Source organism: Dryobates pubescens, chromosome 25, assembly GCF_014839835.1.
Source record: "Dryobates pubescens isolate bDryPub1 chromosome 25, bDryPub1.pri, whole genome shotgun sequence".
NCBI classification, from domain to species: domain Eukaryota; kingdom Metazoa; phylum Chordata; class Aves; order Piciformes; family Picidae; genus Dryobates; species Dryobates pubescens.
The window spans coordinates 4,381,485-4,405,583 of NC_071636.1; the positions used below are offsets into that span (position 1 = coordinate 4,381,485).

Below are 24,099 nucleotides of genomic sequence, written 5' to 3' on the forward strand. Positions count from 1 at the left end.
CCTACCAGCAAAGAGCAGAGGGGTTTAAATACATAGAGCACTCATTACTTTCGATCTCTCAGCTCACAGCTTGCTTAAGCGCACTGTAGTACTGTGCTTTTGGGTTCAAACTGAAGTGCCATGGCCTTCCCCAGTGCTGTAGGCATCTTTGCTTTCCCCTTTCCTGCTCCTGGAGAGGAAGGGATGCTGTCATCAGGATTGTGCTGTGTGGTGGTGTTCAGTTCCACACTGCAGCCTTCACTTTCTGCTGGGAATGGTTCCTTTCAGCTGGTCTAACTAAGCTGACAACACACATGTGCAGGAAAAATAAAGCATGAGGTTCTTGCTGCTGTCCTAGTGGCATTGACAGAGTATTTTTTCCCCTTTCTGCTTTCCCTGTTTGTGTAACAGGAGCAGCAACACAGCTCCCTTTTTTATGTTGGGCTTTGCAGTGAAGGAAACATACAGAGCTTGGAGGTGTTCCTGTGGAGGTATGAAAGGGTGCATTAACACTTGTTCCCAGGCAAATTAAGGGCTTCATTGGTGTTCCCTGCAGACCTACAGCTTGAAAAGTCCATACATGCAGTGCATGGGAGTCCTGTAGCTCCATCAGTGTGGAGAATGCCCAAGAGGAGTGGAGATGGGATTGTTACTCGCCTGTATGCCTAACAGGAGGTGGTGATGCATTCCAAGGGAAATTTGAATGTAGCATTTGGTTGATGTTGTAGCTGAAAAACATTTTCTCTCAAACTGTCTGAGCATTTGTCACAAAGCTGTTGCTGTGTCTTGCATCAGTGACTCCTTCACCCTGCTGTTCTCCCTGCAGAGCCTGTGCCAGCAGCGAGACTGAGAGTGAAGCTGGGGATATCATGGACCAGCAGTTTGAGGAGATGAATAACAAGCTGAACTCAATGACTGATCCAACTGGCTTCCTGAGGATGGTCAGCAGGAACAACCTCTTGAACAGGTGAGAATACAGCGCTGTACTGTGGGCATCAGTAAGCAAAAAGAGGCCTCTTGGTGAAGGACTTCTCTCTGAATTGCAAGTTTAGGGTGCAGCTAATGCCAGTACTCGTGATGTCCCTGTTGTCCTGAGTTATGGGGGTGCAGAGCAGCAAACTGATACTGTCCTTTTACAAGTTGCAGTAGCCACTCATTCCTCACAGCATGGATGTATGGAGAAAATTCAGCATCTCTCTTAGGAACAAGGTCTGTATGTTAGTTCTGTGCAGCACTCCTCTTCTGAGCAGAGAGGCTCACAGGCTTTTCCCTTCTGTCCTTTCTTTCTGTGTTGGTGTGCAGGGAGGATTTCCATCTCCCTGATCTTTATCCCTGCAGTGAGGATTTCCATCTCCCTGATCTTTATCCCTGTGTCTTCCTCCTGATGGGATTAAAAATCCATTACCACCTGGTGTGCAGCATGTGTGTCCAGCCTGAGAGCTTCAGGTGCCTGGTGGCCTGCTACAGAGGGGTGGCCTCTTGGGGGCTGGTTTTCTTCTAGAGGCTCCAAGTGTTGGATGCGAGGCCCAAGAAGCCCTGCCAGGTCCTGGGGAGGGTGTAGGTTCCTATTGCTTCCTCCTTTGGAAAGAGAAATTTTCAGTAAGAAGTAGGCAGGATTGGGACTGAGGCAGGACATGTGCCTTCTGTGGGCAGGAGGACCCTGGGCATAGGCAGAGAACTAGACAGGACTGTTTCATTTAACTCAGTAGCTTGGTTTGGGAGATGCAGGGGATGGCATCTTTGCTGTGTCTCTAGATGACTTTGATAGCTTAAGGTGAGAAGCCAGCAAGGACTTGTCAGCCATTATTAGCTGATGGCTGTCCTGAGGTGCAACTGGTTTGAATTTGCTCTTCTCCTGGCCAAGCTGTTCTTGACTGTCAGAACAATTGCAGGGGAGCTCTCTTTTGCCCCTGCTGTCTGTGATGTGGAGCTTGGAGCTCTCTGCTTGTTAAGGACAGGCTTGTTTCTGTTGATCTGAACTCTTGTGCTAATTAGCTGGAATGTGCTGCGTTTCCAGCCTACAGGGCTGCCCTAGTTGCACAGTCTGCACTCATTTTCTGCCTCTTACAGCCTGCTGAGATCTCAGTTTTTACATTGCTGTGCTGATTAGGGCAAGCATTTGAAAAGACAGAATTTTTCCAGTGTTAGCCCTCTCCCTGTGGAGGGGGGCTGCATGATGCAACCTGAGGTCTCTGGCTGGACCTGTGCTCTAGCATGGATTGTGAGCACAGGATACCCCAGGCCTTTCTCAGCCTGCAGTGCTGTGAGCTGTCAGTGGAGCTGGTGAGCTGTAATGGCATCCACATGAAACTGGGAGCTGCCTGCTGTCACCAACAACTGTCCTGCTTTTCTATCCAGAACCCACATGCCTATCTGTTCAAGCTGCTGCATCAATGATAAACTATGAGTGCTCCTTGCTAGTTTTGGATCAAACAAGCAGATCCCCAGAACCACTGAGATGTTTTGCTGAGTTCATGTAGCTGTAGGTCGATGCTGATTGGATTGCTGCTGCTGTTGTGCTTCAGAGGGTGGTAAATTGTGGCTCACAGCAGCAGATGAAGGTATTGGATCTGTTCTCTTTGTCCCCTGCAGTGCAGAAGCCAAAGCAAAGTTGGGTCTGCTTGGAGCTGAGAATAAGAGCTTTCTTGCCTTCCCTACTGCCAAGGCAGACCCTGCATTCCTCATGGGGGGTCTGAATGCATGTTCACATCTTGTGCTTGAATGTTGGAGATCCTCAAGGGAGTTAGCATGGCTTGGGGCCAGTGCACGTTCCCTCACGCACAGGAGTTGCACGTGCTGGTAAGGTCCCATGTTAGAAGATGAGGCCTTGGAGATGCTGGGACTATGGAGCCATCGATGTCTGGCAACAAGTGGGTGACTGAAAGGAAGCCCTTGGTTTGGGACTGGCTCCTTCTGGCTGCTGTCATCAGGTCACCTGGCTTTTAAGGAGGAGTATGGTTTTTTGGCAGTTCTGCTTAGAACAGCAAAAATGTGGGGAGCTGGCAGTTAACTTCAGGAATTTGGGAGAAGAAATGTACTTTGGAGGAGAAAGAACCACTGAAGGGATGCTGTAGTGCTTTTGGTACTGGGTAATAGCTAAGTTGTGGATGCCACTGATACAGCCCTCAAGATAGTCCCAGTTGCTCATGTCTTTTGCAGCTCCTGTTTTCTCTGCTTGTTTGGCCTCTTCAACTTTTGCTGGGTTTCCACATTAAAATTTGATTTGCTTCCTGGTAGTCATCTTCTGCTCCAGGGAGGACTTGATCACTACCTCTACCTGAATGTAGCGCTCTCACCATCTCTTTGGCCTCTCCACCATCATGGTGATATGGTTTGTCCTCCTTCCATATGGCTGCACAAGAGCAGAGTCAGCCCTGATGCTGCTCCAAGGGAGCTTCCTTGAGGGCAATCTCTGCAGTGCAGTGTGGTGAGAAGTTATAAAAGGCAAATTGGGAGATAAGGAGCAATGTAACTTGAGAGGTGAATTCACCTCTGCCAAGGCCATTGCTATCTCCCAGCTCCCCTGGTGATGCAGGGAGCTTGTTTTTCCCAGCAGAGTCAGCATGCTCAGGATCTATGGCCTGTTGGAGATTTCCAGAGCAAGCTCATTCATTCTGTTAATCCAGCTAGAGGAATCCAGATGAAGGTGGTTAGAATTCACATGGACCCTCAGCAGCAAAAACGTGGCTATTGCCAAGATGCTGCTTCATCTCCTTGTGCTTAAGGTTTCATCCTGGAGACCATCATGATGTCTGTCTCCCCTCTCCTCTTGGCACAGGACTCTCTGCTGAGTTTGGCCCTGTTGGCTATGCTTATGTTGTCACACAGCAAGTTGCAGCTGCAGCTTGATGGATGGGGAACCAGGAGGGGTACCAGGGATACTGGCCCAGGACAAAGTGAGGTCTTTGGAAGGCAGCTAGGACAGCAGTGAGTGGTTGGAGACTCTTATCTCTCTGGTTCTCCACCGTGCGTGGTGCTGCGCTGTAGCTGCCCAAGTACGGACCACACAAGCAGAGAGTGCTGGGTGGTCTGGGTTCTGTGCAGCCACTGGTGGGTTCTGGAGATAATTGTGGATCCTTGAAGGCATCCACAGGGAGCTCATATCTGAATGTTTTCTGGAGCTTCCTGCAGCTTGGCATTGTGTGTCAATGCCTGAACATAGATTTGAGGCTGCATCTCTAGGAGGAGTCTTTAGGAGGGAGGCTTGCAGAATGACAGGCCTCATGTATGCCAGCTGAGGCTGTCAGACCCCTGCAGCAGTGTTTGGCCCCCAGTCCACCCCAAGGGCTGCATGTGGTCATGAGCACTCTTTGGCTTCTGCAGAGTCCGGATGGGTGCCCAGGCGGGAGCAGCTGTGCACCAACTCTGGTTGGGATCCTCCCAGCTGGCAAGCAGAGCCAGGCCCTGGAAGGGTGGTGTAGACCAAATCAGTCTGAGCTCAGTGCTTACATGACCGGGGGCTTTTCCCCCTTCCTCTGGGCTGCTGCTGCTGCTGGAACCATTGCTTTGTTCTCACATCTCTAGGACAAAGGGCGGAAGCAGCACTAGGCTGGTGCAGGCAGCCCCCTGTGCGTTGTTTCCTCTGCCTGCTGCAGGTTGTGCTGCTTGATACAAAGGGTTATAAATAAGCAGCACTGCAGAGTCTGTGCAGGGGCTTCCAAATGAGGGATTTTACTGTTCAGAATCAGGGTACTCCTTTACATTGCAAGAGCAAGGTAGAAATGATAAGTGCAACATGCCAGAAGCCAGCACTCTGCAGAAGGGGCCTTGGGCCAAAAGATTCAAAAGTCTCCCTCTTGTCATATAGAAAACACTGGACTCAGTTGCCTGGCAAGCCACCTGGAGAGTCATTAGTGTGCATTGGTTGGGAGGAAGGGTGGTGGGCTGGCCAGGGCTCCAGGGCTCTGCCTCTGTGGGCTTTTTTCCCCACTCTTCTTTGTGTACACAAACACACAGGCAAGAGATGTGAAAGATTTATGATAGGAATATCATTGGTGGTGTTCTAATGAAAAGCAATCTGAGTGGTGAAGGAATAAATCTAGAGCTGCTTGGCTGTGAAAGCAAGAGAAGGAGGCTCTGCTGATGGGAGTGTTCAAGCCCCTGTTGCCAGCAGTCCCTGAGCCGTCTCAGGTCGGTGGGTGCAGGGGGTGAGGCTGGCGAGTGCCGCCTGCTGGCTCCTTGCTGCTACAGGGAGGACCAGGGCTGCTCTGCTGGGACCAGCGCCCTGCCTGCTCACTGCATCCTGGGTGAGCAGCGAGGTGTCCCTGCCCTTCTGGACTGGTACATCAGGTGGGATATATGGGAGGGGATGTTCTTTGAGCACAGGGTTCAGGGCAGAGAAATGTGTGAGGTTGGGGAAGCACAGTTTTTGTCTCCTTTTCTCATTTCAAGCTCTCTGCTACATAATGTACAGAAAGCACTGAGGGCTGCAGCTCAGTCAGCTGCTGCTGCACAAGGAAGCAGAGGGGAACAGCAGTGCTGAGGCTGTGCTGATCCTGCACTGAACCTGGCACTGCACAAGTTAGCTCCTTGAGTGCTCAGCAGTATCCCTGTGTTGGGGGCCAGGCAGTAGGACTCCAAGCTTCTATTTGCATTCCGAACTTACTCCTGTTGGCCCATGAGGTGTGAATTCCTTTTCAGTTGGGGGCATGGGTGGTAGCATCATTTCTTCTTTAGAGAATAGGTTCTGGACATGATGTGAGCTGTGTCTGGAGGCTGGTTGTAGCAACCAGGGAGAGAGGAACTGTCTGAGTCGGTCTGTTGGTGTCAACAGGGCAGGAGCTGTCTCAGACCTGGATTTTGTCAGTGGTAGGAGTGCACTTGAGTGCAGTATTTTGCTCTCCTTCTCTTTTCCTGCATGTTGGCTTAATCTGATAGAGACACTGTACCTCTGTATCTGCTGTAGGCATGTGTGTGTGTTTATTCATACATATGAATAAAGATGCAATCAGCTATTAATATAGCTCATTAACATATTTGTTGGATGCTGTGCTGTCTTTTGATTTCCTGGATGTGCAAATACTTTCTGCTTTAATTTGTATTCTTTGTTGATAAGATAGGGATTGATCCAGGCAAGAGGTAAAAATAAGGAACAGAGACAAGGCATTTCTTCAGATTAAACATTCTCCAAACAAAAAAGACCTTGCAGACTGGCCTGATAGAGCCTGAGTTTGGTCCTGGATCAGGAAACTGTAGCTGCTTTCCTGTTCCGTGAAGTGACAAAGGCACAGGACATAGGAAGGTGTCTGAGAGGCCAAACAGTGCTGTGCTTCATGGAGACCAAGCATGGAGGAAGCTCTGCACGGCAGTCTCAGAGCATGACCTGGACTGGTACTTCATGGTACCTTCCATCAAATGATTTTGACACCCTGAGGACAGTGGGGCATGTGTGGTCTCATGGGTGGCCTTTTATACTTGAGATTGTTGTGTTCGTTGCTGGACATCCCCAGTACTGACTCTGGTTACACTCCAGATGTTGCACTACCATTCTTGTTCAATGTCTTACTTCCCTCCCTGCCTGTTCTTTAAGGTCCACCTGTTAAAACTTTCCAGACAGTTGTCCTTTTCACATGAAATGGTTGTTCATGGCAGCAGGCCAAGGCTAACCTTTCTGGGAAGCACAGCTGCCGGATTAGTGAGACGTGAATGGGGCAACATCATTTCCTCAACAGGGCAGTAACTTTTTGTAGCCATCTCAGCCTCCTCAGAATGATGGTGTTTGGAGGCTGGTGATGCCAGGAGGGCACCTGCAGAACTCTGCCTCTGTGGATGTCAGAAATGGGTTCATGGAGCTGTTCAGAGGAGTGGCAGCCAAGCACAGGTCTAATCTTCATATCTTGTCATTTGCCTGTTGTCACATTTCCTTTTGCTGCCATGCTAAACCCAAGAGCAAATCTTGCTCTGATTGCAGTCAGTTGTTAGTGGGTTTTAATGTTTTGCCTGCACACAACCACCATAGACACATCTGCAGTACAAACAGTGAGCAGTGCTCCAGGCATTTGAATTTGTTGAGGAACTCCACAGAAATGTCTGCAGCTGGTTCCCCCTGCCATTAATGTCATTGTGGTTTGAAGCTGAACAGGAGGATAAAGCCCTCCCATGATGCACCGTAGAGAACAGAGTCCTCTGGGTGCACAGGGACTGGCTCATTTGTAAGAGTTAGGCAGTCAGGACAATCTATAGTGGACTTCAGATTTCTGCAGCTAACCTCTCTTGCCTTTTGTCCACAGGAGCTGTCAGAGCATGACCAGTCTGTTCAGCAGTACCATGTCTCCCGTTAAGGATGGAACATCATCTCTTCCAAGGAGGCAGGCTTCCTTCACCAAGCCCCCGCTCCGTGCGCTCTACGACTTATTGATAGGACCTATGGAAGGAGTAAGCCTTTGGCATGGAGAATTGTAGAGATTCACTGACCAAAATCCCCTGTCACTGTGGGAAAGCAAGTGTAGGCAGGCAGACATTGTAGCTGAAGTGTGATGGTTTTCACTTGCTCTTCCTAGGTGGTGAGACTGGGAGTTGTGGGAGGTGGCAACAAAGGATGTTGCTGTTGATACCACTTCAGTCAGCTGCCAAAGTATGAGGTGTTTGAGCCTAAGCAGGCAGCACATCCTTGATTCACTAATGCTAGTTGGCAAACAGAAGCTCTTTCTAGGGACAAATAGGACTGGGGATAGGAACCAGCAGCACTGGAGCCCAGCAGCACCACTGGCCACCCTGTGCTGTGCCATGCCGGCAGCCAGCTGTGGCCAGACAAGCTGCACCTCGCTCCCTGCATCCAGATTAACAGATACAGGGTCCCTTCTAGCCACTTACTATGAAGATGTAGTTCAGGTCTTGTGTGTGGTTTGACAGTCCCATAATAACAGAAACTTCCAATTACAGTGGCACTGGCTGCAAGTGAGGGACCCAGCCAAGCCAGTGGCTGTCAGCTGGTCTGACCCTGCACAGCCACGCTCCCCACGAGCACTGGACCAGAGACTTCTCCATCCTCATGACAAATCACCAGTGTAGCTGGTATCATTGTTCTGAAGTAGAACACATGGGCCCATGCTTGGCAGTTCATGCTTTTCTTCTTTTTTTTCTGGCTGAACAGATTATTTTTGGTTAGAACTCACCCTGAAATGAATTCTTGGAGGCATATGAAATGCAAATGATCCTCACAGTTTTATTTCTGTTTCTGTAATGCACACAGAGCTGTTGTGAGGGGGGAAAAATATTAAACTCTGGGGCTTTTACATACAAATTAAAAACGCTGCTAGGCACGGGTCACCATGGCTGAGATGCTCTGATTGTGTTGCTGGCAGCTAGAGGTCCTGGAGCAACAAGCAAAATGGAATCTGTATTAACAAAACAAACTAAAAAAAAAAAACTCAAAACATTTCCAGAGAACAGCAGCTGCCCCAGTGGGAAGCTGCTACTGTCAGCTCAGGCTCTGCAGAGCAAGGCAGGGCTGGCTGGAGGCTGGGGAATTCAGCTACAGAGCAGGCGTGCTGGGGGCTCCCCAGGGGCCTCCCTGGGGGTGGAACTGAGGCAATGAACAGTGCATCAGGATGGAGAAGAACTGGCTCCTGGGTCTGCTCTGTGGCAGCACCTGCCCTGCCTCTCTTTGTAGTCAGTGGGGCAGGGCTGTATGGAGGGCAGGAGTAACAGCGAGAGGTCAGCAACTGTTTTTAACTCCTTTTAGATGAAAATGTTCTTTTCCTTCAGCAGTTTTATTCCCACTTCAAATGGCAAAAAGCCTTTTAAAGCTCCTCACTGTCTCTCTTCAGCTTTCTGTGGTTTGACATTCTCCCTTGTAGCTGACCTGGTTTTGGTATTTCTGACTCTCTCCAGACTCCCTTTTGAGGTGACTGCCAGGCTGGTTTTTTTCTATTTCTGTAGTGATGCTCATTCATCTTTGCTGCTGCCTGAGAGCTAAAGCTTGAGACTGACTGGGAAGTCCTCTTATTCTTTGATTGCTAGTGAGATGGGTCAGTGTATCTGGGCTGAACCACGGTAGTGGAGTGGATGGGCTGATTCTCTCTTTTCCTTTCAGGGTCTGATGCATTCCAGTGGGCCTGTTGGCCGCCACCGCCAGCTAATCCTGGTTCTGGAGGGAGAGCTGTACCTCATTCCTTTTGCTCTGCTGAAGGGCAGTTCCTCCAACGAGTACCTCTATGAGCGCTTCAGCCTCATTGCAGTGCCATCCATCCAGTCGCTGAATCCCAGCTCCAAGGTCAGGCACTGCTGTATAAAACCTTGCTCACAACATCTCCCTGTGGGGTGCAGGTTCCTATACACGCTGGAAAAGCAGCAGCTCTGTCCTGCTGTGCCAGGCACAAGGACAAAACCCACGAATGTTCCACCCTCTTGAGGCACTCCCAGTCCTGATGAGTGTGTTGAGCACCGCTGGTGTAGTTCCTGCAGCACAAAACCACAGCCCCAGGCATGCCAGGAGGGATAAGGAGAAGAGATCTTTTATATATCCTCCTCTGAAGGATGGCACATCCTGGAGTGTGGAACTACATGGCAGACTGCAGAAGTGTCAGTGGTCCTGATCTATACTGAGCTTCCTTGGCAAACTGATCGTCCTGTCACATTTCTGGCTTCTTTACAAGCATTTTAGCTTTTTGTTGGGGAAGGCCACAAATGCTCAGGACACTGAAGCTCTAAGGCAAAGTGAATACCCCAGGCAAATCCTGCAAAAGTTTCTGTCTGCTGTTGTTGACTTCAGCATTTCTAGGGGCCAGGTCTCCAGGAGGAAGCCTGAAGTGTCACATCTCTTGCTGAGCTGTTTGTTGCATGTCACAGCTTGCACCGGGTAAAACACAGTCACAGGAACAGCAGAAGGGTCTGAACCTCATCAGCATTCCTCCTGTGGGAATTGGGCTTTTCTGTTCAGTGTCAGGCTCCAGTGATCAGCACCATGCTGCTGGCAGTGGTGATACTGGTCCTTGACAGACAGGTGTGAGGGACCAGTTAGCAACTGGTTACAAATAGTCTTCACATGAAGTGGGAAGCTGTGATAATGCTTTTAGCTCTGCTATGGCACTCAAAGGGACCTGAGCTCAGTCTTTTGTTTTGTTCTTATCTCTCTGTGTTCACCCAAGATGTGGGGATAGAAATCCTGATTGGACTCCAGTTGAGATGTTCATTGGAATACAGAAGGAAACTAAAGGGATGGTTTTGTTTGGTTGGTTTTTTTGTTGGTTTTTTTTTTGGTACTTATGACAACCAGACTTCTGTTTGGAGCCAGAGACAGGATATTTTATTACCAGCACCATAACAAACAGATCTTTGAAACACGTTTTCTCTTTCTCTTCCTCTCTGTAGTCCCAAGCAAAGAAGAATACTCCTGCTTACTCCAGTTCTACCTCAATGGCAGCTGTAATAGGAAATCCCAAGCTCCCTCCAGCAGTTATGGACAGGTGGCTATGGGGGCCTATGCCCTCTGCAGAAGAGGAGGCATACATGGTATCTGAGTTACTTGGCTGCCAGCCATTAGCTGGCAGTGCAGCAACAAAAGAGAGGGTCATGAGTGCCCTCACTCAGGCAGAATGTGTTCATTTTGCAACCCATGTCTCCTGGAAACTGTCTGCTTTGGTCCTGACACCCAACACTGACAGCAATCCAGCCAGCAGCAAGAGTTCTTTCGGGAACCCCTACACAATCCCAGAATCCCTTCGAATGCAGGATGATGCCAGTGATGTGGAGAGCATCTCAGACTGCCCTCCTCTTCAGGAGTTCCTGCTCACAGCAGCTGATGTCCTGGATCTGCGGCTTCCTGTCAAATTAGTAGTTCTTGGCTCTTACCAGGAATCCAACAGCAAAGTCACTGCTGATGGAGTCATTGGCTTGACAAGAGCGTTTCTGGCTGCTGGGGCTCAGTGCGTCCTCGTGTCCCTCTGGCCTGTTCCTGTGGCTGCTTCCAAGATGTTTGTGCATGCTTTCTATTCCTCTCTTTTAAATGGGATGAAAGCCAGTGCAGCCCTTGGAGAAGCGATGAAGACTGTGCAGAGCAGCAAGCAGTTCTCCCATCCATCCAACTGGGCAGGTAGGAAGGATCTGCTTTTTGACACACCAGATGAAGGTTCTACAAAGCACTCTTATGGCAGATTGAGTTTAGTGAGGAGCCGTGCTAGCAGGGAGCACTATGTGTTCTCCTCTCTATCTGAATTCACCCTCATGTCTCAGACTCCAGCTGCTCTGAGTGGGGCTGACTGTCAGTGTCATGGAAAACATCAGTATTTCACTGTTAAGAAGTTGATAGAATTTAATGCAACTTTGAAGTGAATATTTCACCACAGTGGTTTCACGACTGGAAAGAAAAGGCACCAGAGAGATGTCAGGCAGCCATGTACCTCACTGCTGTGGATGAGGAGGGGCAGGCAGAGCTCCTTCTGCTGCATTTAGGATGTGCATAAGTCAAGATGTGTTTCTGACCAAGACAGGGAGAGCTCTGTTTTCTGAGTTGTGTGTCTTTGAGCACTGTTCAGCATCTATTGATCTCCACTGCTGTAAGGGAGACGTGGAGCATGCTAGGACAAGCTCAGCTGCAGTACAGTGTTTTTCCGCTTGCTTGAACAGGAAAACACTATTGATCTCATGGAGAAGGACTGTGAGAAGCATCTAGAAGCTTTCTGGAACTTCACTCTCTGGGACTAGGCAGGGAATGGGCAGCTGCTGTGGGAAAAGACCATCACTGCAGAGCACAGTAAACCCCCATTCCAGGAGGGCAGAGCGTGTCTGTTTCTGTTCTGGACATTTCCTCTAACAAACAGAGATTTAAGAGTCTCTTGTTCTGAATCCTGCAGGCTTCATGCTTATTGGGAGTGATACAAAGTTGAACAGCCCTTCTTCACTGGTGGGACAGGCCCTGACCGAGATTCTGCAGCACCCTGAAAGGGCCCGAGATGCTCTGCGTGTCCTGCTACATCTGGTAAGGGAAAGGAGACAGCCACAGGGAGGGTGCTGCAGAGACAACCTCACCTGTGCATCTCTAAATGGTGAAGGGAAAGAGATGTGGGCCCTGATGTATAGCCACTCCCACTGGAATATATATGTACATTTATATACAGAGACCTTCAACCCTTCTCCCTTACCACAAGGCAGGCTCTTGTGAAAGCTCAGTGTCACTGTGAAAAGACTGGGACACCTGATGATCCTGGTGATGCTGCTCTGGTAGGGGGGTTGGAATAGATGATCTTTTGAGGTCCCTTCCAACCCCTAACATTCTGTGATTCTGTGAAGTGTCCAGAGCAAAAAGAGATAAATGAAATGAAGTCTCACACTGTGTTGTGACAAAACCTTCCCCAGACCCATCTGCTTTGCATTAGCTGTTGAATTTGGTCTCTGCTTTAAAAATGAGATAATCATTGGGGTTAATTTTTTTCTGCAAGAGAATAGCTGCAAATCTTGCAGCCATGGAGATGCAGAGCACAGTGACTGCTGTCTCTTTGCATACTTGGAAGGTAAGAGGCACTTTGTCCCCAAATCTATCAGTAGCCTGTTGTGGGGAGCAGCATGACTGGAGCCAAACTTCCAGATGGCTTCAGTAATCTCTTCTGGCTTTTAACACTTTTCTTTCCAATGTGCCGTCTGTGGTCCCACAGGAAGGTGGAGTGTCCACAGGATGATGGCAACCTGTGGATATTGTGAGTTATCCCAGTGTTGGGTTTTGTGGAGACAGATCTCTTTACTGTTTATCACGTAGCTGCAGACTCTTGCCTGCTAGTAAGCAGTGTACAGGAGAGACTGGGACCTGAGCTTGACTCATGTGGGGAGAAATGTAGCTGCCAGGCCTATAGGAAGCTATCCCCATCAAACCAGTACTTTGTTTCCAGTGGCATCCTGGAAAGTGTGGACACTCTAGACAGTAATTTTTCAGCTCTGCATGCTGAGCTGCTGGAAGCTCTGCTAACGTCCTTCTGTGTGAGACAGGCCCAGCTCAGCACTGGGTTTGCCTGCTCTCAACCTGCTGAGGTTAGTGAAAAGCTCTTCTAAAATAAGCTAATGCTAACTTTCCCCCAAAGGTGGAGAAGTCATTGCAGCGGATCCAGAACGGGCAGCACAACTCCATGTACACCTCCCAGCAAAGCGTGGAGAACAAAGTTGGTGGCATTCCAGGCTGGCAAGCACTGCTGACCGCGGTGGGCTTTCGGCTGGACCCCCCGGCCAGCGGCCTCCCGGCAGCGGTCTTCTTCCCAACCGCCGACCCCGGCGAGCGGCTGCAGCAGTGCAGCACCACCATCCAGTCCCTCCTGGGTAAGAGCAGGCCAGCCCTGGGCTCTGCCCACCGGCATTCCCTGCCTTGCTTTGGTGCAAGCCTGAAAAAGGGTGATGTTCCTAATCAAAGTATTGAACGGGGCAGAAGTTCTAGAAGTAAAGGGTTAACTGAACGTTTTGCCATCAGTGGGAATCATTTACTACTGGGGCCAGTATCTGAGAAGTGTGAGGTGTAAGGATTCCCTTCTCCCAGCTCTCAGTCCGAAACTGTGTCAATCAGATGCAGAGTGGGAAATGCTTTTCCTTTCTGGAGATTGCTGCTGTTTCCAGAGCTGTTCAGTGACATCAGGGAGAGGTTTTAGGAATCAGCAGAGTTTGTGACCTGTCCAGGTTCTTGCACTTGCAGCAGTCAAGGGACAGGCCCTGAACAATCCCTGCTTTTGCTGATGTTTTCCAGGTTTGCCGAACCCTGCACTTCAGGCACTTTGTAAACTTATCACAGCTTCAGAAACAGGAGAACAGCTTATCAACAGGGTGAGTTGGGAAGTTTTCCTCCAGTACCAGCTCCCAAACGGTTCTTTCCAGGTCAGTAGATTCAGAAATAAACAGAATACTTTATGCCCTGGATTATCAGCCCAGAGCTTGCTGGGAGACTTCAGGGCTGAAATTCTAAACTTGCCTGTGTAAAAGGAAGTGAATCCAGAAGGGAAAAATGCAGGTATGTTACTGGGCTGCTTTGGGTATCCTCCTTCAGAGACAGAAGTGAAAACACGATACCTGCTGCAGTGAGGGGGAACCAAAATATGGGAAATGAGGGGCAGAACTGTAAATGTTATTTGGCCATCATATCCAGGGCCCATGCTGGCTGGTCTTTATCCACTGTAACTACCAAAGTCCCAAGGTATACTTGACTTTGGATGATGCAAGGTCTGTCAGAAACCTTTCTGAGCCTCTGCCTCTCCTGGGGTGCATGCTGATAGCTCTGCTGAAAGGATTCACGGCCTTTAAAAGAAAGGCAGTGCCACCTGTGCCTGTGGGGGTCCTCCCTGCTCCCCCACCCTCCTTCACATTCCTTCCTCTCCCCAGTCCTTCTAGCATGCCTGGCCTAACTTGACCTTTCTCTGTGCCACTTCATTACATGTTTCTTGTCCTGACTGCTCCTCTAATGAGGCTTCTTTTTGTCATTTGCCTGCTGCAGTAACTGAGCACACTGCACCTCATGAATGGGTCTGGAGCTCACTTTCTTTTCCCCTTTCCCCATGGAAAAATGTTCTAGGGAAGTACTGCTGTGGGCAGCTGGGATTGTCTCTGTGGAGCCTCAGAGGTCTCTTCCCTTCATGCTGTCTGCACAAAATGCAAATCAGAGCCCCAGCTTTGCTGTGCCCCACAAAGCAGCCTGCTTTGTCTGCCCGTCCGACTGAGTCTGCCTCAAGGAAGGTGTTTCTTGTTAGGATCTAAAGCAGTGCCTGAGACACTTCTGCTGGCTTCTCCTTGATGGCATTTTGCTTTCTTGCCTCGGCTCTTCTGTCAGTGCCTGGGATTTCTGCGGCTGAGCGGCAGGATTGGTTTTCCCTCATTGCCACTAGAGGGAGGCCGAGAGTCGAAGGGACGCGACAAGTAGACACATTTTGGATGGGTCAGGATGTGTTACAGTGCCTGCGAGATGACTTCGCGATTGTCTTCTTGCCTTGGACAATTAAAACACCCGAGGAAAACACTCAGATGGCTGCACACATCTAAGGAGAGAGGCACTCACCGTGCTGCCCAGCGCAGTAAATATTGGCAGGGGCACTCTGCTGGTTTTGCAAACCCCGGGCAGAGTTTCCTTTTGCAGAAGTGTCTGTCCAGTTTTTACAAGTTAGGGCTTTTTCAGCTTAGCCCTGCCTTCCTCTGCAGTGACTTGCTTTTCTCTCCTCCTTCACTCAGCAGTTCAGTTGGTGAGAGCTTAGGCTCTGCTTGTCCCAGAGGAGAGAAGGCTGAAACCAGAGCCTGAGGACTGACGGTTCAGTCAGTGGCTGTTGCTGTCTTTCCCATCTTGGCGATGGGCATCACAGGGGAGCAGGTGCTCTCAGCATTAGTGAAGCAGCAAGGCAGGGAGCCTCATCTTTTGATAAGGCACAAACCTACTTTTTTTTTTAGTGCAAAAGAGAAAGCAGGTACCACAAAAGAGAGGACTTTTAGAACCGTGGCATGTGCGAGGCAAAGTTAGGTATTGCTGGCTGCGTTAAGTGCCAAGAAAGTACCCCAGGGAAAACAAGAGAAGGGTTTGTTTTGTGCTCAGCCCTCTGCCAGAGTGTGGGTTGGCCTGAGTGTCTCCCTGCTGAGTGTCTGAGTTGACTGTCATAAGCTGGGCGCTCCCAGATTCCAGCTGCCTGTTCCCACACTGTGGGACTCCTGGTTCGCAGCTCAGGCCATTCCCTCTGCTCCCTTCTCTCCCTGAGCAGAGCCTCTGGCAGTCTGGATGCTGGTTTGCATGGGGCTGTGTTGCTGCAGGGCTCTCCATCACAGCCATTTTGTAGCACAGAGTAACCTGTGTGCATTCTTATTTTCTCCTCTCTTTTCCTTTCTTGTTACCTGCTGCCCGAAGGCTGTTAAAAATATGGTGGGAATGGTGAGTATTACATGGACTGGGGAGTGACAGTGCTGTGGTCACTGCTGCTGCAGAGCATCTGCAACCCTCTTCCAGGCCTGGAATCTGCTCCCTAGTGCTAGTGTGGCAAACAGACTGCCTCAGCTTTTGGGGGCTGTTAGAATGGGGTGGTCCTGACCTTAGCTGGTACCTGGTTAATGACTTTCTGTCCTTCCTGCCCTGGCTTTGTTTTTGAATTACATGGGATCCTGGCACCTTAATTTGTGTCAGATCTTCATGACTGCTTTTTTTCCTCTACTTTGCTACTCCTGTCCCTTGGGCACAGTTGAGAAACTTCTTTCCTGGAAGCCATGGAGGTATTAGGAAACTCTTCCATGGTTTCATATGACTTGTTCTGCCCAGTTAAATGCTGAGAATGAGTTTCTTGGGATTTGCACAAGGAGTGTGGCTCAGTCACAGAATGGGCTTCAGTGTATTTCTGTGAGCAGCCCTAAAGTAGCTCTCTTCTTTTCTTTCACTTCACAGACCTTCCTGCTGTGCTTCCTTCTTGCTCAGTTTTCACTGGCCACTGCCCAGCCCTCACTCCTGTTCTGTCCCTGCCTTTGCTGCTGTTCAAGTTTGTCCATTGTTGCTGTCCCTGGCCTGCCCCTCTGCCCAGACCTTTCCATCTGACTGTTCTGTTCAAGAACAGCAGCTCCTGTGGGTGTGCAGGGAGAGGGATGTTTGCAGTGCATTTCCATGGCTGTGGCTGTCAGAAGAGCAGTGATGTGTTCTGTAAGGAATGAATGATGTCTGTATTGTTTTCTCCAGCTCCATCAAGTCCTGGTTCAACTTCAGGCAGGCGAGAAGGAGCAAGATTTCTCCTCTGCACCAATCCAGGTTTCCATCAGTGTCCAGCTCTGGAGGCTGCCTGGCTGTCATGAGTTTCTGGCAGCTCTAGGTAGGAAAACACTTCTTTCCTTTGTCTCCTGTAGTGGCTTGAAATAGTGACCAGACTCACGGCTTTAGATCTGTTTGTCTGGGTGCTGCTTGGTCTCTGCATCTCTGGATGTGACCCCTGACATCTCAGGACTTCTCTGTCAGTTTCTGTGTGCAGAGTTCCTTTGCTTGCTGGTTGGCCAGAGGTAAGGTGCATTATTCTCTCATGCACCAAAACATCTCTCAAGTCAGCTGAGCACAGACTTCAGGACTGACAGAAGGCTGGCACTGTCAAGTTGTTTTAAGCCTGGTTTATATTTCAGGGTCCTGTTTCCCTCTTGTTCATATTACATACTTTGAGTTTGCTCCTGGTCTTCTACCTGAAGCGAGGCAGTCATTCCTTTGGCAGGGAAACCTGTGCACTGGCAGGGGTAGGACATTCCAGGGTGATTGTACTGGGATCTGTATCTGTTAGAAGAAACAGATGAGAACTAAATATCCAACTAGATTTTATTCTGGCTTAAGCCTTTCTTAGAGCTGGTTGAAAGGCATTGCAGGGAAGAGGCAGTGCTGCAAAAAGAAACATCCAAGGAGACTGAGGAGCTTGTACAAGCCAGGCATCTCTTCTCACAGTCATGCCCCCAGCAGCCCAGCCCTCATCTGCTGAATCCCACAGTCTGTGCTCTTCTTCAGACCCACTCCTGTGAGAAACCCTTGGATCAATGGTGAATGGTAGGGCATGTGAGACAGTGTCCCATGAGGTGTTTAGTGTATCATTCCCTGACAATTCCAAATAATTTGCAACTAAAAAAGTAGACCGAGTGCATTTGTCTGTCAGTTTGGACAGGAGTGATTTGTTCACAGTCCAGCACCATAAAGCTCCCAAAACCTGCTGGAAAAAAATGGAAATAAAACCACACCAACAAACTGAATTGTAGGTGAGGAGTCGTCATCCCAGGGGACTGCAGGATCTCCTATCTCTTTGTTCTGTTTGTGGTATGAGGTGTGATTTTTCTGCTCCATTTTCCACTACAGGTTTTGACCTTTGTGAAGTTGGCCAAGAAGAGGTGATTCTGAAAACTGGAAAGCAAGCTAATAGGAGGACCATGCACTTTGCTCTACAATCCTTGCTGGCACTTTTTGGTAAAGCTACTTACAGTCATTTTTCCTCCTGTATCACTGATGAGTTGATACTGAAATGTCACATTTGTACCTTTTGCAGAGGTCACACATGTCCTACAGACTAGGCATTGTGCAACAGGTGTAGCAAATATTTCTTTGGGGTTTTTTGGTATGTGAAACAAACACCAAGACCTGGCTAAGGCCAGAGCTGGGAATAGAGTCCAGCAGCTGGAGGATGTATCACTCCCTCTTGGTTTTGAGCTATAAAATGATGATGAATCAACAGGTTTCACCTGGGATGAGGCTCTTGCCTGGGCATTTCCTGGGCTCTGCACAGGTTTTTTTTCCTTCACTCTGGTAGCAGTTGGGTTTTTTTGAAGCAGCATGGAGTTTGAGTGCAAGTTTTGTATCATTTCCTCTTAATTCTGAGAGAACATGACTGGGTTTTGTTTGCTTTTATTGTGTATCTAGGGGCATGTTTGTACATGTGTGTTTTCTCTTCTTTTAGATTCTACAGAGCTGCCTAAGCGCCTAAGCCTGGACAGTTCCTCATCCCTAGAGTCACTGGCTTCTGCTCAGTCTATTTCCAACCCTGCACCCCAGTACCAGAATCCTCCATTCTCTCCTCCTTGTCCAGACAGCATTGCATCAGATGCCATTTCAGTGTATAGCCTGAGCTCCATTGCCTCCTCCATGAGTTTTGTTTCCAAGCCAGAGAACATGCCAGATGGTGTGGGACACAGAGGACGCCAGGACTACGAGAGGCCCAAGAACATCTATCCACATAGGTCTGCAGTACAGAGCCAGTTGTCACCACAAACCAGCACTGGAACCAGCAAAGATGAGGAAGAGTATGAAGGTTTTTCTATAATCAGCAATGAGCCTCTGGCCAGTTTCCAGGAAAACATAAAGCCAAGATTTTCTCCTGATCACAAACAGCCCAAAACTGGTCAGACTGGAGGCACTAAAGAGTCTATCAACCCCAAAAGGAGCGTAAGTACCCCAAATTCTCCTGTTAAAATGACTCTTATTCCCAGTCCAAATTCACCTTTCCAGAAAGTGGGGAAACTTGCAAGTTCTGATACTGGGGAATCTGACCAGTCTAGCACTGAGACTGACAGCACTGTCAAATCCCAGGAGGACAGTAGTCCAAAGCTTGATCCACAAGAGTTGGCCCAAAAGATTCTGGAGGAAACTCAGAGTCACCTCATTGCTGTCGAACGCCTTCAGAGGAGCAGCAGCCAAGTAAGCAAGAGCACCAGCTCCGATGACGGAGCTTCCACCCCCACAGGTCTGTCTGCTTTTAGATCCTCAGAGACCAGTGCATTCAGTCGCCCAGTCAGCTCCAGTCAGAAGAACCAGTCTTCACCTCTTGCAATGAAACCAAAGCCTCCAACGAGGAGTTCATCCCTTCAGAAAGTGAGTTCTGGCTATAACAGCCCCACGACATCGGAGATGTCCAACAAAGAAAGCACCGGCCAGTACAGTGGGCAGCCATCTCCAAGTTGTGATTCACATGGGTCCTTAACTGAGCAGCCTCACTTTAAACTCAAGTACCCCAGCTCTCCCTACAGTGCTCATATTTCTAAATCACCCAGAAATAACTCTCCAAGCTCAGGGCATCAGTCTCCTGGTGGCAGCACTCCATCTCCTGCTCTTTCTTACTCCTCGGCTGGTTCTGCTCGCTCGAGTCCAGCTGATGCCCCGGACATAGACAAATTAAAAATGGCTGCCATCGATGAGAAAGTGCAAGCAATTCACAACTTAAAGATGTTCTGGCAAAGCAGTCCCCATCACTCCACTGGCCCAATAAAGATTCTCCGAGGAGCTCCTGGAACAATGACTTCTAAAAAAGATGTCCTCAGCTTGCTCAATTTATCTCCGCGGCACAACAAAGAAGAAAGTGCAGATAAGCTGGAACTGAAGGACCTGTCTATTGGGCAGCACCTTGCTTCTCCACAGAAGAACCCTCCAAATGGACATAAGCGCCCTGACACCACAAATGCAGTGACGTCGACTCACTCGCCACCTTCCAGTAGCGCCCCGGGGACCACACGACCCTTGAGGCTGCCCTCTGGGAATGGTTATAAATTTTTGTCACCAGGAAGATTTTTTCCTTCCTCCAAATGCTGAAATGTTTTGAGTACCAGCTGATGAGTTACAGCCTTGTGAAAGTATTTGCTTCTGCCCACCTGCCTTTATCAATACAGAACCATTCTCTGAGAAGCCATGGCCATACCCACAGCTGGCAATGCACAGGAAGGTGACAGAATGGCCCTGCCTGTCACTGCAGAGAAACATGGGCCTTACACAGATGGGTTTGGGTTTCCCTTATCAGGACCTTGGCCAGACTTACTTGATAACAGCTTTTACATAGTGTTCAGTATTTGCAGCAACAGGTCCAAGGAGCCAGGTTGTCTGATAAAGCACTAGCTTTTAAGCCACCTGCTTGTATTTCTTAACCTAACCAGAGGTTTTACAACTGGCTTTTTATACAGATATGATACATATCAGGGATTGGAGAGGAAAGGGAGAGGAGGCAGAGCTTCCATGTATAGCACCAAGTATGCACAGGCTCTGCTTAGAGAAGTAGAAGCGGTTTGATTGCTTTCAAAGGCTGACAGAGAGGCTAACACACCTCTAGATACCTCTGCCGAGTTAGCTGAACACAAGAAATGGCTGGCGATGGAGTTCCACAGCAGCATGATACTGGCAGTTCTCCTGCATCATTTAGAGGATGGTGAAACAAAGACAAGAGGACAGAGGTGCCCCACTCTAAAACCTACATCTTGGGTAGCTCTTTTCTGGAGGGAAACCTTTCAGGTGATACTTTGCTGGCTGGTCTGCTCAAAGGAAGGGCACAATAAGGAAGGTGAGCCTCAGAGTGAGGTAGTGAGTGTGTGACAGAGGGACAAGTTCTGGGTTTATTGACTGCTCTGATCTTTCTGACACAGCATTAGGAAGGTGAAATTTACGTTTTGGCAAGTGTTTAGGCAGCACAGTGTCTCCTGTCTGTTAAGTGTGCACAGGAAAGGGTTACAGGCACTGAAGCTCAGAACGTTATCTTACAGGCTCACAGTTGTCAGGAATGCGAGATCAGTGTATGTGATTTGGAAATCACTTGACCAAATCAGTCCTTCCCTGATCCTGTGAAATCATGCCCCATAGCTCAGCACGGTCAGGACTGCAAGCCTGTCCCCTTCTGTGGAGGCAGGTTCCTCCTGGAGTGAGCCTGCCAGCTGGAGCAGAGGCCACTGCAGCCAGAGCTCATCAATGGGGCAGGAGCAGGGCAGCTGTGTGCCCCTCCAGTCCTGGAGAGGAGAGAAGCAGGAGCCCCCAGGGGTGCTGTGTCAGTTGGCTTTGCGAGGCTGGATGGTGTTTGGGTACTAGGGATCACGCTGGGCATTGCTCCTAAGCGGCTGGCAGAGGCGGCGATGCCATCAGGAGCAAATGGTCATTTACATGCACTGAACGCTGCGGGTGCTGGCAGCGCCAGCTCGGCCACGCTGCGCAGGTAGCTCCGAGCCAAGGATTCCCCAGGCCGTGTGCTGTGAAGTCGGAGCACTGGATCACCAGAAGTCTTTTGGTTCCTATTCTGCACTTCCAAAACGCGCCGAGTGACTGAAGGCGACTCACTTCACCTCCCCGTGCCTCATCTTCCCTTTCTATCGAAATGGGGATAGTAGAACTTACCTACCTACCTCACAGAGGTGTTGTGAGGCTTAATTAATTAGGCCCTGAGATTTAGCTGGATCTTAAGTCAACTTCCAGTCTTGCAACTGACTACCTGAATGGTGAGTGCAGCCAGCTCTGTGAAGGTGTTAGGTGCATTGCTGCACTTACCGTGTCTGGATGCTCTTCTTGAAAGTACAGATCTGATTGTGATTTTCTTAGGGAATCTTGGAGGAAAAACATGATAGCAGGACAAGGGATTCAGTTCTGATAGCAGAATACAAAATCATGTAGGTTTAGCTTACTCATGGTGTGTGTATCAAACACTTGCTTTGAGTATGTTCTAGGATCCACTGGGTAGGAGAGAACGTTCCGAGTTTTGCCGTTGCGAGACATTAACATGAGCACTAAAGGCAAAGAATATGGGGCTGTGTTGTTACTGTCAGCTGACAAGGGATGGGTGATCACAAAAATTCCAGTGCAGAAAGACAAAAGGAGTAGTTCCTCTACTCATATTATGCAATGTAGCAGAACAGTTGAGTAAATCTGTTCAAGTCATAGGATGCAAGTTATTTGTCTGTACATTACATCTTTCTGTGACGGTTTGGTGCTAGATATCATGTTCTCATCATTTGGCAGGAAAAATTAGAATGGTGGGCCAAAGTGAGTCGGTGCAGGGTCTGCCCATGGTGGAGACCGTGGCACTGCTGAGCGTGCAACTTTCTGTGGTCACAAGACTGCTGAGAGACTTCATGTGACTGTTTCTAACCAGCATAACTGTTTCAAAACGACATCCCAGGAACACCCAGGATGGAAGTGGGCAGCTTTTTGTTTATAGCAACAGCAAATACTCCCTGTAGTGCTGCATAACATGCAAGAAATAAGGCTCTTTACTTGTAGTTTTACTTCCATAACTAAAGGATCTTTTAATCTGTAGAAGTTCTATCTTGCCATTTTGGTACAACCCATTTTCGTGCTGCCAGTAGGTTTTGTACTGGCCTGAAGTTTTCAGAAAGACCTGAGTCGGGGCATGGGGGGCGGGGGGATAGGGTGGTTCTTTTGTTGTGTTTTGTTTGGTTTTTTTTTTTAAGGAGGGGGAAGCATTAGAAACAGGGAGAGGGTTCAGATGTAGAGGAAGTTCAGTATTTGGGAAATTGGTGTTGTATAAATATGGAAGGTGAGTGTCACTAGAACAAGTCCTTCGGGAAACGCGCTTCCGTCGACTTGCCACAGGGGCACTTCCGTCGGCTTGATGAGAGCCATGAAGATGCATGCTTGCTCATGGCCGGGAGACACTTCACACACCTCGTGCCTCACTCCTCCACCCCCTGAATGAGAAACAAGCCCTTTGTGAGGAAAGAAAAAAAAAAATGAAAAAAAGAAAAAAAAAAAGAAAGAAGAGTTGTATCAGGTTTGCCCATTCTGTGGAGAAATTCAGGAAATGGAAATGACATGTTCTCCGTGTGGTATTAGAATCCCTTCTGTGGAGTTGAAATGCATTTGTCGTCGTTGTATTTGTGCATGGTACAAGTGACAACACTGCTTAATACAGTGAGCAATAAGAATTAGGTATTTTCCACTTCTCACATCAAACCTGCCACGTGCAACCATTCCTCGAGGCCATAGGATGCATTTTTAGTTTGGTTTTTGCCCAGTTGTGTTTCACTGTGTGAGATTACAGATGATTTTTGGGGTTGGTTTTGGTTTTTTTTGATTGACTGTCTTTAGCTCCAGCTAAATGGGAACAGTAAACCATCTCTGATCAACATCCAGTTTAATTTGGGTTTGTTGGTTAGCCTGTACCCTGGCCTGATTTTCCTTCCTTTTAATCATACCTTACTTAAACAAGGAAAAAAACATTGGCGGGGGTGCTACACCCACCAGTATCATTCGAAGCCGTAGTTCCTCTCATTAGGTCAAACTCGTTCTGTGAACATCTCTTTCAAGTTGCAGAATAGATCCAGGTGCACAGAAGTCTCTATGGATCTGTTAGGAAACACTGGTAGTTTCAGGCTAGGTGGTAAACATGGGTTTGAGCAGTTTCGGGTTCATTGCCACGCTGTCCAGAAAGGCTGCAGATGTGTGTGGAAAACTTGGCCCCTGGCTTGGAGAACTCCTTCAAAAGAGCGTTGAAGATGGTAACTCAGAGAGGACTGTCAGCAAAGACTCTTGCAAGCAGCAGCCCTTTAGCACTTGCTCTCTCCCTGTATGCAGTGTTAGCCATGTTTGGCCTATATGGACTTTCTTTGTAAATTAAAACTCTGTTTCCAGACAGCATTAAACTTTTTATATTATGAAATTTACCATGTAAAAAGATTTTCATATTTTTATTGAAATTGCTAAGGCATTTGGCCTTCTTTCTTTGTGATTTCAGTGTCTATTAAAGCATGAGTTCTCTCAGTACTTTAGTCTCTTGGTCTAGGGTGATGTTGGGAAGGAATCTGTTAGCACACTGCTCTCTGTCCGGATGCCCGGCTGGTCACTGGTCTGTTCACACATAAACCTGCACCCTGTGGGGAAGCATGCCCTTGGCTTCCCCTGGAGAAGTGAGGAGTCTTCCTCCTCTTCTGGGGGCAGAATGTGGTGTTGCTGTTGAAAATGATGATTGGAAGTTG

The 24,099-nt window shown here is 48.7% G+C and overlaps 1 protein-coding gene across 3 annotated transcripts in view; it reads left to right on the forward strand.

The window, feature by feature from the left end:
* Positions 1-21,786, forward strand: part of TTC28 (tetratricopeptide repeat domain 28) — a 137,245-nt gene extending 115,459 nt beyond the window's left edge. For 2 of the 3 annotated variants that reach the window (XM_054173302.1, XM_054173304.1), the window contains 11 exons: positions 806-946; positions 7,209-7,353; positions 9,014-9,193; positions 10,291-11,011; positions 11,772-11,896; positions 12,990-13,221; positions 13,640-13,716; positions 15,770-15,793; positions 16,583-16,712; positions 17,726-17,833; positions 18,321-21,786. In XM_054173302.1, coding sequence (XP_054029277.1) covers positions 806-946; positions 7,209-7,353; positions 9,014-9,193; positions 10,291-11,011; positions 11,772-11,896; positions 12,990-13,221; positions 13,640-13,716; positions 15,770-15,793; positions 16,583-16,712; positions 17,726-17,833; positions 18,321-19,945 — 3,508 coding nt within the window. In that variant the 3' untranslated portion in view covers positions 19,946-21,786. The remainder of the gene's footprint in view (positions 1-805; positions 947-7,208; positions 7,354-9,013; positions 9,194-10,290; positions 11,012-11,771; positions 11,897-12,989; positions 13,222-13,639; positions 13,717-15,769; positions 15,794-16,582; positions 16,713-17,725; positions 17,834-18,320) is intronic. The other variant, XM_054173303.1, reaches the window with a different exon arrangement.
* Positions 21,787-24,099: the final 2,313 nt, after the last annotated feature.